Source organism: Centroberyx gerrardi, chromosome 2 (genome assembly GCF_048128805.1).
Source record: "Centroberyx gerrardi isolate f3 chromosome 2, fCenGer3.hap1.cur.20231027, whole genome shotgun sequence".
NCBI classification, from domain to species: Eukaryota; Metazoa; Chordata; class Actinopteri; order Beryciformes; family Berycidae; genus Centroberyx; species Centroberyx gerrardi.
The window spans coordinates 14,066,302-14,084,451 of NC_135998.1; the positions used below are offsets into that span (position 1 = coordinate 14,066,302).

The window sequence follows — 18,150 nt, forward strand, 5'->3', positions numbered from 1 at the left end:
CACTATTTAAGGTACATCTGTTTCATGCAAGTTAAATGTGGCTGCTTTCAGCAAAAACACAGCTTTGCAAAATGCTTGTTGTGAGTCAGAGTTATGAGTTAATGGTGGTTAGAGTATCTAACTATGGTTATCTTTCCTTCAACAAACCAGCAGTGAATAAAAGGTTTGACTATCAAATCAAAAGTTTACTGAACTAATTTAGAATTGTATATTTTTGTTAGGAAGGGCCAAAGGACACAACAGAACCTCCACACAGACAAACCTCTATTGCTCTCTCTCACACACACACAGACACGCAGACGCACACACAGACACACGCACACACACACGTCTAAAGGCGGTGCTAGTAGTAGTAAACATTTGAAAGGAACAGGGGTAATTCACTTGATAAATGTCAACCAAAATGAAGCTATCAGCTGAAAGCAATTTCCTTGTGCTTGCCTGTGTTCTGCGCCAGGGACTTGGGAGATTTTCACCCCTCCATCGATCATGAAGCCTCTGTTTTAGGCCAAGGTACACAATGCCCTCAAATTGCTGACATATGGACCTAGAATCACCACAAAACCTGCCATTTCCACCCCGCCCCTCCTCTGTCCCGACCCAGCCACTCCTCTGCTAAACTCTTGTTTATTCAACGACTCTGGTCTGTTTAGGCCATTAAAGCACAGACATCCAGGGAGACAGAGGGCCAAGGCAAATGTAATAAAGCCATAATCTGTAGCGTGCAACATGGCATTGCAGTAGCCCACAACCATCACCTAGCACCGAAAATGACAAAATCACTGTGAAAACTCAGCTGGCACGTTGGAACACTTCTATGTTATCACCATTCTACAATTTATTCTGTCTACTCAGAAGAAAAGAAGGTGGATGGCAGTGTTATGAAGCTGTGATTTGTAGCTGGAAACATTGCAGCACGGTAAAGCTTTACAATGTTCAAATGGTCAAAATCAATGGTCAGACAATTTGCTTGACCAATCAAGAGTTATGTCATTGGTTTTGTACATGCTAAAAGGTTTTTACACCCATGAAAGGCTTTAGTAGATCAGGACCTTAAGTGTGTGGGGAAAGCTCTTGACCTAAGCCTCTCTGCCATGTGGGGTGCGACCAGTAGCAGAAGAAAGTTGAGTGGAAAAAACAAAACACAAAAAAAAAACCCCAAAACAAATCATGATAAAGATGAAGACACCAACCACATATTATTATAGAGAGCCTCTCTTTGGTATGAACAGTGGACAGATGAAAGTAGAGTCTTAAATGTGTCTCTACTGTCCATGGCTCTGGGTAGAAGTTGCCAGCAGAGGAGTGAAAAGGCCCTCGACCTTCTTGTCTTGGCCACTCAGACACTTCTTGTTATTGATCCAGTCGGAACAGCTACTCACTCAACAATTCCTGACCATGGCTTTAAATACACAGCTATTTAAGGACAGAGAGGGCCAAGTGCACAGCATTAAAAACCTCTTTGCCTAATGGACAATTGTGGTGCCAGCAGCAAGGGCCTAGAGGTCTGTACACAGGAAAAGTCCATTATCACTCGAACTAATGGAGGGGGGATTTCAAACCAAAAGAGGAGAAAAAGAAAAGAAAACAAGAGAGAGAGAGAGAGAGAAATGACGCACAAGGTACAAAGCACTGTTTCTTTAATGGACTCCATCAATAATGTTACTTTTCCTGCTTTATTGTGTTTAGAGAGAGTAGCCATATTATCAATCCTAGACATGGGCAGAAATTAAAGACCTTTTTTCTCAAGTGCATTTTTTTTTTACAGACTTTGAATCAATGTGAAACAAATGTTTGGCAACACGCTAATGATATCTGTTCAGGCGGCTCCTGCATTTCTGGAACAAACTCTCTCCCTTTCTCTCGCTCTCGCCACCAAGACAAACCCACAGCCAGTTTACATTCAGACGGGTGCGCTTGTTTTATATAAACAGACAGCCCTTGTGGCAAGGAGTTTGATTAGGAGGAGGCCCACAAATCCCATTAAAAGTCCATTCATCCCTCGCTCCGTGTTTGTTTGAAGACAGGAAGAGTAACGAGGGAGGAGGGAAGAGGAGGGAGGTGACTGGCAGTCCGTCGCTGTTGTTTCCATGCCAATTTCTGTTTACGCTTTGACAGTTAAACACAGATATCACCCAGCAGCAAAGAACGGGACTTTGCCAGTAATGTGGGCAGGAACTGAACCCCAATATCTGCCAGCAGAATCCAAACATGCATTATTAGACCAAGACCCATTCCTGTGTGTGAAGTTCTCAGACAGTTACACTCCTCAAGAGGGTGGGGTTCAAAAGCTACCTACATACACGTACCAAACACTCTTCAGCCACTCTCTACTATCAACATGATATCAACATGTTGTGCTGCTATTATGTGTTCCCATCCATAGGTACAGTTACAACCAGACAGTACAGTATCAAAATATTTTTTAGACCGTCACAGTCAGCCTAGCAGCTCCTTGGTCTTGGTTGCTAGCTGTTTGTCAATGTCCTCTGCTATGTTGTCCGCCATTTGCTGAAGCTGTGAGCGCAGAGAGAAAGGAAAAAAACAAAAAAAAAACATGGTAAGAATTGAATACACTTTTTGGATACACTTTTGACTCGCTAAAATGTCTGTTAGAGCTTGACATTTATGCTCCAGTGTGACAGGATCCGCCTGGACTGATGGGCTCAGTTTGGTTAGACCTGAATTTTTCACTTAATTGCTCATGTATGGAGGCAGTCTTGGGTTCAAAAATATGGTTGTAAAATACTGTCATCGGCAATTTATTTTTAGGATGTTTCAAGAGATGTGTCAAGCCTTGCCGGGCTCTAATTATGAGTCCCCTCCTTTACCCTTTGGGCTATGTGACTCATCCATCCATTTGTTTCACCATCCCTTCATACCTCCCTTCCTAAATCTGACCTACAGCACCAGTTATACGAAGTCTTCTGCATTTCTCTCTTTTTGGGTTAAGCGCTGCAACATCCATCTCGCTATCTTTCCTCCTCTCCCTCCCTCATACCTGTTTCTCTATGAGTCGTATGGTGTCTTCTGAGTGTCCCTCCTTGGCCTTTTTGACCTGTGCGACAGCGTTAGAGCGCACTCTCCTCAGCGAGTCTTTGGCCTTGTTGCTGAACTGTTTGGCCAGCTTGGCAAGGTTTTCACGGTGTTCCCGCGTTACTCTGGAGGGAAAGGGGAGAGGAGACGGGCAGAGATGGGAGAGAAGGAGATGGAAAGAGAGGGAGGAAGACAGAAAAGGGAGACCGTTAAGAAGGGAAACCCTGGGAGACACCGACAAATAACGGCTTCTTACAAGTGATATTGTAGTAGACACTGTAAACGCAGTTGTACACTCAAGCCTGGGTACACACACTTAAGTATGGACAAGCACACGCACACATGAATGAAAACAACAACCTCACCACATGCACATGCAGGCATTAAGTCTGTTTGTGGGCATGAAGTCCACTCAGTTTAGTTCTGATTTCACCAAGCCATGACTTCCCAAGGTCACAGACCGGAGCTGAGATGTCCATCAAACCAATAACTTGGCATCAGTCAATCGCCCAGAAAACACTTCTTCCCATTTCACTCTCCCTCTCTTTCCTTAATTGGCTTTTTTTTTTTTGTTTTTGCCTCGGGGACTATTTGCAAACAATCCGGGGGTAGTGTCTATTTACCGCAAACAATACGGCCTAATTACTAATTCCAGGGCCAATCAAGGAGCGCGTTGTCTTTGGAAATGCAAATGGAGGCTCGGTGCGTGCCGAGACTGATTGCAGGGGGAAAGCAGTCTGACTCTTATGTCCCTCCTCTGCCAGACTAACACCTGCTGCTTCACGCACATACACGGACCCACGGGCAGGCACACACACATGCACATACATGGGCGTATACACATGCATGCACACGCTTTTAGACACACACACACAGACTCAGACTTATGTGCACATGCATCACATGCACGCACGTGTATATGAAAGCACATATACACACACACTCATGCGCCCGGTGGTTTAGTGAGTGCATGAGTGACGGATAATGTTGTGTGAGGTTGTTTGACTTGGCAGAGAGCGTAGGCCAGAGGAGAAAAGGAGAGAGGGGAGAGAGAGAGAGAGAGAGAGAGAGAGAGCAGGCCAGAACAGAGGAGAGAGAGTGACCCGACCCTCAAATCAACACAGCGGGGGTCTCTCTATACATCTACAAGTACAAGTCAAATAACTGTCAGTAACAGCTAAGAACATGGAGACATGAGCGTGGCTTTGCAGTACATGACACTAGGGAAAGAAAGGGAATATATTAATGGGGTGAAAAAAAACAAGAAAGAGTGGGAGTTAAAATATAGTTTTATGAAAAATGGAAGGAAAAGACCAGAGAAACAGAGAGCTGAAGACAGAGATAAAGTGACAGAAAAAGATGGAAAAAGAGGGAAAGCACTAAAAGGTGGAAAGCCTTTTAGCCCTTGGGTGGGTGTGTGTGTGTGTGTGGGACTCACTTGGGAGTGGGCACCTTGATGATAGTCCCGTCCACCTCTGGGTTTAGATTCATACCACCCTCTCTCAGGGCACGGGTGGCAGCCGCTGTGGCCTGGGGGTGCACACACACACACACACACACACACACACACACAGAAGTGGATATGTGCTTAGTTTCTAGGGCCAGGGTGAATGGAAAAGCACCAGACAACTGCAGGTAGTGCCCCGGCCCCAGCTGGCAATCATTAAGGTGTCGTTGTGTATGTAGTGTGTGCATGTCTGTGTGTGTGTGTGTGTGTCTAGGGGGGCGGTGTCAGGGGAAGCCCACGCGGTGTGGAAGTGCCTTGGGCCACTGTCAGCGCTCGGCCCTGTGGGACAGGACTGAGAGGTTGCAGGGCAGGGCACCGACCCCTGGTGACCCCACTGGAGTGTGTGTGCTTGTATGTGATACAGATACACACACACACACACACACAGATGGAGAGAGAGTGTGAGATTACGTGTGCATATGAGTTTGTGTGTGTGTGTTAATTTTTAGAATCCATTCTGGCATCTTTGTTATTGAATATAAAAGAAGCTTTTGGCCATGTTTACACGCAAAACAATAATGTGATTGTAATGCGATTAAGGCAATAATGCAAGTAAGTCAGGAGCCATGGAAACACCATACTGTGATTATATTAAGGTGATTATGCTTTTAGTCTGAGTAAGCAGTATCGCAGTTATATAAGTGGAGTACTCTGATTTTATTCAGATCAACAGACACCAGTTAGGACGTGTATACACCTTAAGGCTGGGATATAGTTCTGCCTCCAAGTGACGCCGGAGCTTGCTTGCGGTGTCCACGGTGGTGCGAATATTTTATAGTTCTGCGCTGGTGTTTCTGCACGTAGACCGCCGAAAACCTTAGATGGCAGTGTCAAGTTTTTAGTACTTCCATGCCAACAAACCATGGAGAAAAAGCGAAGCGGCTCAGCGGACCAATCACAGTTCTTGCACTCTTTGGTCGCCCTACATGCAGTTACATTTTTGGAGAGGACCACGTGAGCTACGGCAGCTTTGAAGGGAAGTGTATTCTGTACTGGGCTATACCAAGATGGCAGGCGACAGGAGTCAACACTTTGAGTTTAGAAGAGACAGACTTTATGTTACATGTGTTCCAAAACATGAATATCATGTGTTTTTTTTTTAGATGTAATGGTGACATAATGGTGAGTGTCAGAAAAACTTAAGGAGAGTGCATTTGTCAGAACAACAGCTTAATTAATGCCTGAATGAAACCGGACATTAGACCTCCTTTAAATCTGACATCATCATGTATGAATTGTTTGCACTGTATGTGGATCCAGGTGTGAATACATCCTAGACACATCGATGATCCGATCACCCAAAGCCTCCTCCATAAGTGGTTAGAGACACATCTGCCCACATTAATACCAAAGTGTAAATGCAAATACATTTCCAATCTACATAGAACAACTACATCAACAGAAATACAAGGAGTCAGGATAGTCATGGATTTAGAACAAACAACAGAAACAGAACAGAAAGAGAACAGTTGTCTACTGTAAATTTGGTCGAACAAAACTATCAACAGTGATGACAACATTCATTCTTCTCAGCTATTGTCCAAGAGGGCTTCTTCCTCTGTTTCAAGAAGTAAGAAAAATGCAGCTAACATTTCCCAAACACCATCTGGCATCTTTATAAAGGATGTAAATATTCATAGGGAAGTGACAAGCGCGGCAATATGCGTATTGTGAGGGGAAAGAGCGATCCGATTTCAATGTGGACACGCAAAATCATACCTAAACACAATGTGGATTGAGACAAATAGGTTATTATGCTGTTAAGGGGTCTTGGTATGCAATTACACAATAGCACAAGAATACTAATGATATATAAGATTTGATTTAATGAATTTATTTGAATTATATTTGAAAGTTGTGTGACTTCCTTCTCAATCGTCTGGCAGGCATGCAGGCCAGCAGGCAGGAAAAGCTTTACCGATGACTCAACAGCAAATATTAAACAGTATGCGGATATGTGAAAAATAAATACATTATCCACCAAATATACAACACAATCTTTTGGTCCAGCAATCACTGCAGCAGAACCAGAGAGCTGCAGTTAAACAACGCATACAGAGAAGGGAGAGAAAGCCAAATCCTTTGAACCACTGAAAACAAAGTCACACTCCTCAAACCTCTTCTGCAACCGCACGACAATTCCCTTAGCTGAGCATTACAAAGGGTGCAAATGTGCAATGTGAGGAAAAAAAAAACAAAACAGCATATCATGTTTTTTTCCCCTTTCTACCCTGCTCTCCTTTCTCGACAGCTCCTTCTGGCCTTTTCCGCTGGGGGAAAGAAATGGCAGCGAGATTAAAGGAATTTATTTGTATGTATTAAATTAATTCCTGGGGTCCCGTTTCTTTTCCTTTGTTAGAATCATCCGGACTGCAGGCCTCCATCCCTCCATCCCTCCCTCTACGGCTCTCTGGTTGCTCTCTTTGAGTGTGGGGTGATAGATTCAACCCATACCTATGTTTGATTGTTCTCAGCATCAAATTCATCACCGTTTCCCCTCTCCAACAACCACTCCGGTGGTTACGGAAAACCGAGCGGAATTTTCTGGAAAGGCCAGGCAGGTTCTGGTTAATATGTTGGAGAGGAAGAGAAATTACACTGAAGTTTCACATCAAACACTGACGGCCCGGTTCAAAGCAAAGAGGGGAGCTGAGAGGAATGTGTGCGAGTCTGTGTGTGTGTGTGTGTGTGTGTGTGTGAGTGTGTGTGTAAAAGGGGAGTCCTGAAGAAAACACTTTATTAACAATGTGGTTTGATGCTCTGCAAGTGATTTCTAAGCATGCACACGCACTCTTAACACGCTAACTCTCACCCTAAACACGCACACCCGCCTTGCCCCCTGATCTAAGCGTGTTTGCCGGCCTCTGGTAGTTGTTGTTAGTTCCACTGTTCCTTCCCAGGCTCCTGTTAATGAATGAATGGAAAACAATGGTAGGGCCTCTGGAGTGCTAGGTAATGGATAGGCATCATTATAAGCCTATTAGCTCTGGGTACTGTGGACTCACCTCCGTGTGGGACGTGGGTAACGTAGGGTATGGTAGGGTACTAAGTGTGTGTCTGTCTGTGTGTGTGGTCCGTGGTTGAAGTCCGTGTGTGAAGTAATGGGAAGGAGCAATACTTACCGGGGGGTGATTCAGCCTGATTCAGGTAGGAAACTGAATGGCCACATGTGCTGATAAATACTTACATTCACGTTTGATTTTGTGATATGGACGCAAAGGAGAACCCACTGAAACCACTAGGTTCAGTGTCAAAAAAAGGTAATGGGTAGAAATATAGAAGATGGAGGAAAAAAAAGTGTGAGCACTCTTGCTTGCCACCTGCATCTTGCAAAAAAATTGTCTTTGTCTCATTTTTTAGGTGGAATAGACAAGTGGTAACATTGTCCCCCAGAAGAAGAAAATGCCATTGAACATGCATTGTAAAATATCAATTATGCCTAAATGGCAAGATTAGCTAGTTCTTATGAATTCCTGAAAAGCTGCATTTGTAGACATACAGGGTTTGGCAGAAAACGGATATACTGGAGCACAAAATGTGGGGAGTCTTCTCCATAGTCCCAGAAGAGTATTAGTGCTACATTAGCACTTATTATTTTTAACAATGGCAATGATAAATCATCGAACAAGGAGGGTACCACATCAAATCTGCTGACAGACACTTCTTCTAAGGAACGGGTTAGACATGAAGAAAACATATGACAGTGACACGTCATGTGCTTGTATCATGAGATCAAAGAGAGCTCAACTGAGAAAGCAAGGAAAGCCAATTACATCAGTTATAACGGACTGTGGTGCTGATGTACCCCAAAGATAAAATGTGATCGCATAACGTAATGTTAAATGTTAAAAAGGCCCACTTCAAATTTTCCAGTCCACCAGAAAGTCTGGTCCCTAAAAAGTTTTGTTTCCCCCCGTGGTCAAAATTAGATTCTGGAGCCCTGATTAGTATCGCATTGTATCATCTAAGAAGGAAAAGAGGGAGAGAAAAGGAGTGAAAAAAGAAAAATAATCCATTCCTTCCTAACCTGAGGGTAAAATGAGGTCATTTCCTATTCTGTGACAGCTCACACACAGACATAACCACACCTCAGTGCACACACGCACACACACACACACGCACACACACAGAGTTTAGGTCCATGTTGCTATCTTTCACCCCAGAACAAAGGACTCGCCGAGTGATCGATCGTTTAGCATCTGAGACACAGTTGGAGCGAGAAAGGCAGGTCAGGTTTCATTTACACAGAGATCTATGGTCAGGATTAGAGTTCTGGTCTGGCTGACTTCTAGTTCTGTGGAAGACAGTCGGTCCGTCTATGCAGATGATTTTTCTAAAGCTGAGTTTGTCCATAAGAAACAAACAGAGACGGATAGAGAGGAGAGGGAGACTCTGTGTGTGTGTGTGTGTGTGTGTGTGTTGTGAGATCTCCTTACCTCGGGGAAGCTGGTCATATTGACCACTATGAGCTGGGGAGATTTCATGGAGATCTGGCCCAGCTGGTTGAGAGGGAACTTCCCATCTTGAGTCGTCACCACAATGTGATCCAGAGCTCCTAAAGCATCGCAGAGAGACAGAGCATTTGTTTTTATTTTTGGCCCAAAACCTAAATCTGAAGCATAGGTCATCTCCCTGGCTACTCAAGACTTATTTTTACTCTCGCCATGTGAAGAGCCATGTGTAATAAGGCCACACCGACTCTGGCTCTTGTCCCATAGTTTAGGAAAATAATGAGTAGACACACATAAGAGAAACCAGCGGTAGAGGCTGGGTGCTTAAATATGGTGGCTTCCTGGTTTGATGTCATTAAATCTTTTCAAACAAATGTAAACATATGCTTTACCAGGCAGTCATCAGTCATTCAGTCAGACAGATAGATTAACAAAAAATTCAATAACTAACTAAATAAATAAGTAATCAAGTCTGACATTGAAACGTCACACACGAAACGTCAATCAGGAAAGCTATGAGAGCGAACAAAGGAAATAATTAATACTAACACTAATACTAATGCTAATGCTAATACTAATAATATCATTGGCAATGGTATATTTATTTCATGACCTGTAATTGATAAAGTGACTAAAAGTAAAACTACTTTTTTTTTCTTTAGTGGGTACATGAGGTTGGGGGTGGGATGGAGCACATGGGGGAGGGGGGAGGGGCCTTTGTGTGCTAATAAAAAATGTGTGTAAAATATATTGAAAAAAAAAAAAAAAGATAATATGCACTGGAATGATCAGAACTATCAAGCCGCAGAATAAGACACGATGATTAAGTAAGTAGTTGGTAATGTGTTATAAACTGGAGCTGACTGTCAGGCTGTGTGAGAGTTTCCATGATCTATGATCTCTCCTCACTGCCTACAGTGAGGGAATCAAAGATGTGTTTGCCAACATGAGTTGACTTCTGTTCTTCCCTCCTTTATGCTCTTTCTTTGTCTCCCCGCTCCTCCCTCCCTCCCTCGCTCCATCCATCCACCCGTCTCTCTCTCTCTCTCTCTCTCTCTCTCCCCATCTGGCTAACCTCAGATGCAGTTGTTTCCTTCTTCTCCACCTCTGCCTTACATCACTCCCTCCCTCCTTGCCCAGTGGGGGCTGCAGTGGTGTGTGTGTGTGTGTGTGTGTGTGTGTGTCTGTGTGGTGGGGTGAAGGGGAGGTGAGCCAATGGTGTAATTTTCTCTATACAATCAATTTATCCTGTGATTTAAAGGGGCAAAAAATACATTTACCAGTTGGAGATTAGATGCAGAAGAAGAAATTAAAAATAAAATGATGTGATGGAATGAATACCTTTCATTCAGAGGTCACACCTCAACTGTTTGACTGGCATACTGTCGATCTGGCTGCCAATTACTCCGTCTACCTGTTTGACTTAAGATGTCCATTTGTGTGTGGCTTCAAACCCGCCTGTCTCCCTCTCTGTCTCATACTGCCTATATGTGTATTTGCCAACCGTTTTTTTGCATGTATGTCTCTGTCTATGACCTTCTGCCTGTCTGTCTGCGTTACCTGTGCCCGGACAGTGTGTGCCTGCCTACACATCTGCTACTACTTTAGGAGGGCAGACAGACAGACAGACAGTCATTTCTTAAACCACAGAGGTGGGAGGGAGGGGGGAGGAGGAGTATGAAATATTAGAAATTAGGCCACTTATACTGATATAGTCCAATGTATTTAAAATTCACTTCAAAGATGATTTAGACTTCCTTACCTATATACCTTATTTAAGAGCTTATAAAACACTTTGCTTGTGCACAGTAGGGCTAATGCACGACTAAAGTGTCAATATTTATAGTTAGAATCACAGCCAAATTATGGTACTGTAGATGAGTCACTAATCAGCTGGTCTCAGGTTCATGGACCACCCAGGTATACGCATAGTTGTAATAAACAGACAAATGAATGTGCTGCGATCAGCTCATGACATCTTGTGTCACTTGTGAGACTACCAGCAAAGGGAATATAATTCAAATATCAAAGCTGTAAAACTAATGGTAAGCACACCACATGTACAAATAATTCTAAATATGTATGTACAGATATTACAAATAAGCGTCAAACATTTTGCTACTCTGATGCCTCATCAGTTTCATATCCACAAAACTTGACTAGCCCTTGTATCCTCAACCTGTTCTATGCCTAAAGGTGTTTTGATAACTGGAAAAAAGTTAATTTTCCTACTTTTACAGTGTGTTGCCTCAATGCCATGGAAACAGGACTAGTTTTCAGGCCAGAGGACCCATCAGTGACAAACCATAATAAGGTGTGTGTGTGTGTGTGTGTGTGTGTCTAGCCAGACTCAGCGAATGGGTCACAATATTAATCCCTTCTCTCTGCATAGCTCTCTACCCTCGGCCAAGGTGGCTTTCTGCTATGCTTTTGCCACACACAAACAAATACATGCACACACAAATACACACACACACACACGCACACACAGACATGTATATGTGCACGCACACACACATATACATACATGCACACACATATAAGCACATGCATTCACACCAACACACACCGGCACATACAGACAGACATACGCACGCACATACACACACAAACGAAGACACACACACACACACACACTTAATGAGAGCCAGATGAGACGATCATGGAACAAACACACACACGCTCACACGAGATACACACACACACACACACACACACACACACGGACAACTGACGTCATTCCATTCCACCATCTCATCTCTCCTGTCAGCTCTAAGTCCTGCTGCCTCCCTGGATTACTGTGCAGCTGGACAGAAGAGAGGGGGATGGACAGACTGGAGGAAGGCAGCAGGCAGTGAGGGATAGATGGATGGAGAGAGGAGGCAGGCAAGATGATGGGGTGGTGGGAAGGAGGGAAAGAGGCAGGCAGGGTGAGAGAGGGAGAGTCTAAGGAGAGAGCAATGGAAAGGGCTTAGGAGATGGAGGGAGTGAAGAAGAGAAGAACCCTTGCAGTTCCTGCCTTGTAAACTAAATTTCTTCTGTAGGTCAATAGAAGTGTTCAGTTCAAAAGTAGGAGACAGAGATTGAAAATGCCAGGTGAGCAGAGCCCAAAAGATAGAGTTGGGAATTGTCGGAAAATAAAGAAGGATAAATCATGGAGGGATAAACGGAGGGACAGGGGGAAGATTGAAAATGACTCAGGGAGGAGTGAAAGTCAATGGATAGAGCAAGAAATGGCTGAAGGAAAGGATGAAGGCAGTGAGAGAAAAACTTGGTAAGGAACAAAGAATCAACACAGGATGAGAAAAGGGCAGATAAATGAATGAAGAAAACTGTTGTCTATTTGTCCCGTATATTGTGTAAATGTAAAATGAGACTGCTTCAGATGCAAATCAAATTTCAGAGAAAGTGCAATTTTATTTTCTCTTGGTGCATCATCCCATCTCATTTAAAAAGCATAACACTCTGAGGGTAAACGAGTAGAAACTCAAACATTTTCAATTCAAAGCTTGAATGTAGCTGCTGCCTCCTCCCTCGGGAGCTTCCCTTAACCCCACCCTCCCTCCTCCCTCCTGACTCCCCCGAGCCCGGCTCACATTTGTTACAGCCCAGAGGCGAGGGGTCACAACCTGGATGTAGTTGAGGAAACAGAGGTCAACCAGAGGTCAAGGTGAGGTCACATAGGTCTCTCCTCACTCTGAGCCCTCGGGCGCTTTGTCAGGTAGATGCAAACAAAGAGGAAGACTTACAGACATTTATCCAAAAGTGAAAATGTGCCTGAGTGCTTTCTTTTTCACAAAGTAGTGATACGGGTGAATAGAGAAGCAAAAGCAATGGCCTCATGTAAACATGGGGCACGTGCAAAACAAAAATACATTTTCACTTTCTGAGCAAAATTTCGAGTTTGTAAACAATGTGAGAATTGGTGTACTGCTGCACATATTGTGGTATATACTGGGTGTTATGGGTGATATGATGACCCAAAAGGTAAAGGTAGGCTAAAGTAAAAAACAAACAAACACAGTAAGTCATAGAACTTGTCACTTCACAACAAGTTGATTCATAAGTCGTCAATTAGAAAATATTGCTTCAATGCACCACCATTTACGTTTTTAAATTGTGGAAATCAAACAGTAAAGCATGAAATGGAATAAGAGAAAGATTCATTAGCCTGTTGCATAATAAACCCTAGCTGTCACATTAGCTACACGTACATGATATGATATTCAGTTCCCTGCAGTCGTTCCATTGTTCCTGCAAGCAATTCTGTTCTTTGTTTCAGACTTCTCATTCCTCTGTTAAGAATAGTAGGAAATAACAATTATGACAAAGCAACTTTACCACAATGAGTTAAGACTGAAATTGCTGTTATTGTGGTGCCATATACAGTATTTCCACACAATAACATTACGTACAGTGAGTGCCTGGCATTGCTCGAGGACAATGGCAACGGCTGACAATGGCTGTTGCCATCACTTCCTACCATATTACCTTTCCTTTTATTTAGCCAATAAAGCCATAGCCAATAGCCATAGCCAAAGCTGTATAGCCAATAAATGGCTCCAAATAATATCAACCTCATCCCCTCAGGCCTGCGATGCCTCTTCTATCGCTACATTAAACTGCTTGGCTCTGTCACCATATCCTACCACTGCTATGCCACCGACACTCACCTCCACCTTTCTTTTCCTCCCTCTGACACTAAGGTTGAGGCATGCACTGATGCTTGCCTATCTGACATCTCCAGTCAGATATCTGACCACCAACTCAAGTTCGGCCTCGACAAGACTGCTGAGGCTGAACATGAGTTGAGTTAACTTTGAGTTGAGTGCATTTTTTAGTGGTTACTCAAAGTTTTATACACGAGGCCCCAGAGTTTGAGAAAGGGACGGAGGGAGAGAGAAAACACAGGGAGGCTGAACAAATATGTAGCTACCTGGTGAGGTTCGGATGCTAAGGCTGCGTGTGAAGTCATCTTTGAGCGTATTGAGAACAGCTGTCATGTCCCCTTTCACTTCGTCCAGACTGATGATGTCTTCCACCAGAGCCGAATTTATGTTCACCTTAGCCGACTGGCCCTTTGCCTTGGCTAGGGGGATGAAGAGAGAGGGAAGAAAGAAAGAAAGGCAAACCTCATATCAATACACAAATTAAAACTGATAACCAGATTTAACAAGTAATCCACAATTAAGCCTCTGCTCTATTTTTTCCACTTTCATTTGGTTGCATTTACTGTACTTTCAAAAGAGTAAGAGGGATCAGAGGTATGGAGTGAGGGATGACTGGTCTTATCGGCCTGCTTGCTGGAACCTGGTCAGAAATAAAGCTATATAGATTTTTTTTCTTCTAGTTTTTAAAATTGATAAAAGCCACACAAGAGCACTAGTGTGAAGTGGAAGGTTCTCTTCTTCTCAAAAACTCAGACAGCACTTTAATGTTCCAAGCACCAAGTTAGAAACTGAAGCAGAAAGGCTGGAGGAGAGATTTCAACCCCCAAGTCTCCTCAGCAGCTGCTCTACAAGAAGAGGCTGTTAGTGTTACTCTAGAGTAAGTGGTAGAAAACTTAGTGTAAAACCCACATCTGTTTCTGCACAGGGAGTAGCTGTGGCTAGAAGCTCTAGCTAGCTGATGCAGTTTCTCCATGGGAGCAGTGAGACACCCAGACAGAGCAAGAGACACGTTTCCACAGAAACTCATTACAGAGCTGATGATCATAACCTCCGTACAGACAGGAAAAATTGAAAAATAAACAAGCAAAACTGACGTGATGGCATCCCTTGACACAACAGAAAGCAGCAAGGTCTATAGATAGATCAAGATAGATGACATCTATCTTGACTTCTTTGTGTAAAGGAGAGAATGAATGAAGATGACTTGAAACTATGCTTCAACATTATATGTTTTGATTGAATCCTGCTTGCATTTATAATCCTTTTGCGCCAGGCTTGGCAGCCAGCATGATCAGTGTCTTCTTTGGGCAATCTAGCTTTTATAAACTTTTTATGCAGATGTCATTGGTCAGTGTTACTGGTCACAAATACCCAACGCACATTTTTCCACTGTTAGGTGCATGGGGGCAGAAATGTACAGGCGCTTGGATAGAATCCTGCTTGAAGCTGATTGGATTTCACTTTACAGCGTCAGGGAAATTCGCACCAACTAGCTCTGTTCACTTCCCTGTACTGACGTTTCATGCATTTGTGCCGCTCAGTCTGTCTGAACGCAGAGTAACATGTATAGTGTAGCAGACTGACTGCCGGGCTAACTAACTGCCAAACTAATTAACATACTAACTAAATTCACCGTTCCAGTCTCCTTATCATTACTATTATTTTAACAATAAAATAAACTCTTGGTTTGCTGACCAATGCCAACCTGGGAAACAGGCTTTCCAAGTAGCAAATTGCATGTTCCCCTAGCCTTTCCCCTAAACTTTTTCTCATACTGATATGAACTATTTACCTACAGTAAAGTACTGAATAAAAGAGACAGGACAGAAAAAGAGGCGATGACAATATGCAAATGCTGCCAGTCAGACCCAAATACAAAAAGTTACTGATATAAATCTACCAACTGAAACACCAGGATGCCACAATGTGAACAAAAGCGAACGCCAGTCTCTGCAATCTCTGTACTGACCTTTTGCCTTCTTGGTGGCATAGAGCCTGGTGCAGGCGGCAGGGAAGAGAGGGGTGTGGCGGCACAGAAGTGGTGCGCTGACCCTGGCAGAGGCCGCTACGGGAGACCTGACCAGTCGCACCAGGGACTTACACAGCACAGGCCGCAGCAGGCCCAAGTGACTCATGGCCATAACTGTGAAAGAGAGAGAAGGATGGAGGAAGAGAGAGTATAAAGTAAAACTTGAGATACCAGGGCAGGGATACAGACACAGAGGCATCCAGCTTGGAAAGAATTCAGTCAATTAAAATATATTTTTATACCATGACAAATTGTGCACAAATCTGTTGAAACCACGAACGTCAACAATATGAATCAAAATGAAGCAATAGCCCACATCAACCAGTAGGAGGTAGGCCTTCGACTTGTATTAATTCATTACAGCACCATAGTCTCTTCTCTCTTGACAACAATAAGATGAGACTTGGTCGCAAAAATGACTGAAAACAAACATCAGGAAAAAAAAAACTATCAATGACATATTTTCTTAGCAACAACCAATGAGGTTTTATACACCAAAACAGCTCTAACAATATAGAGAATTGAGGAGGAAAAGAGGCTCTTCTGAATCCTATCACACCTCACTGCAGCTCTACAGTACATACAATAACACTTGTAACCTCTCCCTCTTTCTCTCTCTCATGTACTCACACACACACACACACACACACACACACACACACACACACACACACACACACACAAACACACAACCTATAGGCCCAACTGACTCTACATTCACAACCCACGCACACTTGTTTAGGCATTCCTAGAGGGGAAACTCCCATTCGGAAAATTCACAACACTATGAGACCAGCTACTTCTTTTCTATGGACTAAACCGCCTCCCACCTTGCAAATCCCATCTCAACCGTGAACTTGTGTCACTGAACCTTGCCGTACACACATGCAGGCTACATACACACTCAGAGACAACTAAGCCCACAGACACAGACACACACACACACACTAAACCCCCCGTCTTTCACAGTCAGTGGTTATGAACGGCTGCCAGTGTGTTGCAGCCTGAATGGCATCCTCTATTGTCTGGTGTGTATTTACACTCTCTAGCCCACAAGCTGCAAGGTGAAACACACCATACAGCTGTGTTAACACTACAGACAGGCCGGTCACAAAGCAACGGTCTGCAAGCTTTCCCAATTGCAACTTTGAGAGAAAACCAGTCCATAATTAGGGCTCGGTATTGAAAACAAATACTAATAATCTTAGATATCAATTTTAAGCTACCAAACTATCAAAGTATACTGAAAGCTTAAAAAGTCTTGGATTTTTACAATGAGATTCCAAGTTTTCTTGGTACTTATGGCCATTTCTGTAAGGAACATTTCAAATGATCCTGGTCTGATTTTAGAAAAGCATTCTATTTTTTTTAGAAAAGCAAATGATATATACAAATTCTTGCCAAAAAATAACAAGCCTACTCTATTGCATAATGAAATATAGTTTTCTTTTATGGAGAATGTGCATAAAAAATACTGTTTTAAGAGCTGAGGCAGAATTCCCATCCCCAGTATCTGGTGCTACTCCATTCAAAACATTCACTATTGATATTAACAGAAATCCACACATATTCCAATGGTAATATTTAGGCTAGACTGCGGGCCACCTCCAATAAAAACCCATAACACGCATCCACGGCGGGCAGGTTTCCTGACAAGCTGATATGACACGGCGTACTCTGGCAGAGCAGATAGGCTGGATGAGGGACGGTGATGGATCTCTTTACAGAGGAAGTCAGGCAGAAAAAGTGCAGCACAGGTGTTCAGTAGGATACTGTAGCCTCATATCCTGCTTATTCCAGACAGAGCAGCAGCTGCAGACACGCCTCTCTTCCTACGGCAGGAGCCAGCTGGTAAGCCCGCATGGTGTCTCTTTGGTAAACTTTGACTTAGAATAGAAAATAATACAGCAGAATATCTGATAATGCTCTGACTGGCTCCGCCTCGGTGCTGCTTCATCAAACAAACTGTTACAATCTTGCCATCCTAGTAAACGTTACACCTACAGAAATGTCTGGCAGCTGGTTAAATAAACGCCAATCTCTTTTTGTATGATACATGTGGAAAGCAAGGTTATAAAGACATACAAGGCTGCTGGTAGCAGAGATTATATTATTAGATATTACGGTATATTTACAATAAATTTGATGTGTAGTAGAGTTGACTGGTCACTACACTATGACAATGAGGTATGATGAGGTTTGTATCAGACAGGCAGCTGTAATGTAATGAAGGTCGATGTGGTGGGTTGCGTGCAGCAGCTCTTTCTTTCTCTTTTTTTGCCCAAAACCACGATCAAAACCCGATATAAATCACAGTCACATAGCAACTAACATCGATTCAGCTACGATCTGGGAAAACATACCGTTTGAATTACTCCAAACCTCGCACTTACTTTCATTCACAATGTCTTTACAGAAGCATGGTAGAGGAAAACATCGGAAAAGCAAATTTGACAC

At 43.3% G+C, this 18,150-nt stretch overlaps 1 protein-coding gene across 1 annotated transcript; it reads right to left on the reverse strand.

Moving 5' to 3' along the window:
* Positions 1 to 1,635: 1,635 nt before the first annotated feature.
* Positions 1,636 to 18,138, reverse strand: mrrf (mitochondrial ribosome recycling factor). The gene is made up of 7 exons (XM_078287734.1): positions 18,087 to 18,138; positions 15,634 to 15,807; positions 13,931 to 14,083; positions 8,980 to 9,098; positions 4,475 to 4,566; positions 3,002 to 3,161; positions 1,636 to 2,517 (listed from the first exon to the last, which is right to left on the reverse strand). Exons 2-7 carry the CDS (start codon positions 15,803 to 15,805, stop codon positions 2,440 to 2,442), a joined length of 774 nt encoding a protein of 257 aa, XP_078143860.1. The 5' UTR covers positions 15,806 to 15,807; positions 18,087 to 18,138; the 3' UTR covers positions 1,636 to 2,439.
* Between the last annotated feature and the right edge of the window lie 12 nt (positions 18,139 to 18,150).

What these genes read in the sequence shown, in the direction of transcription:
- mrrf (XM_078287734.1), bottom strand. Translation starts at nt 15,805, where the DNA reads ATGGCCATGAGTCACTTGGGCCTGCTGCGGCCTGTGCTGTGTAAGTCC. An exon ending in TAGCATCCGAACCTCACCAG is followed by an intron (nt 9,099 to 13,930) that starts GTAGCTACATAT and finishes GCGATGCTTTAG; the next exon opens with GAGCTCTGGATCACATTGTG. An exon ending in ATCAAGGTGCCCACTCCCAA is followed by an intron (nt 3,162 to 4,474) that starts GTGAGTCCCACA and finishes CTTTCCCTCCAG; the next exon opens with AGTAACGCGGGAACACCGTG.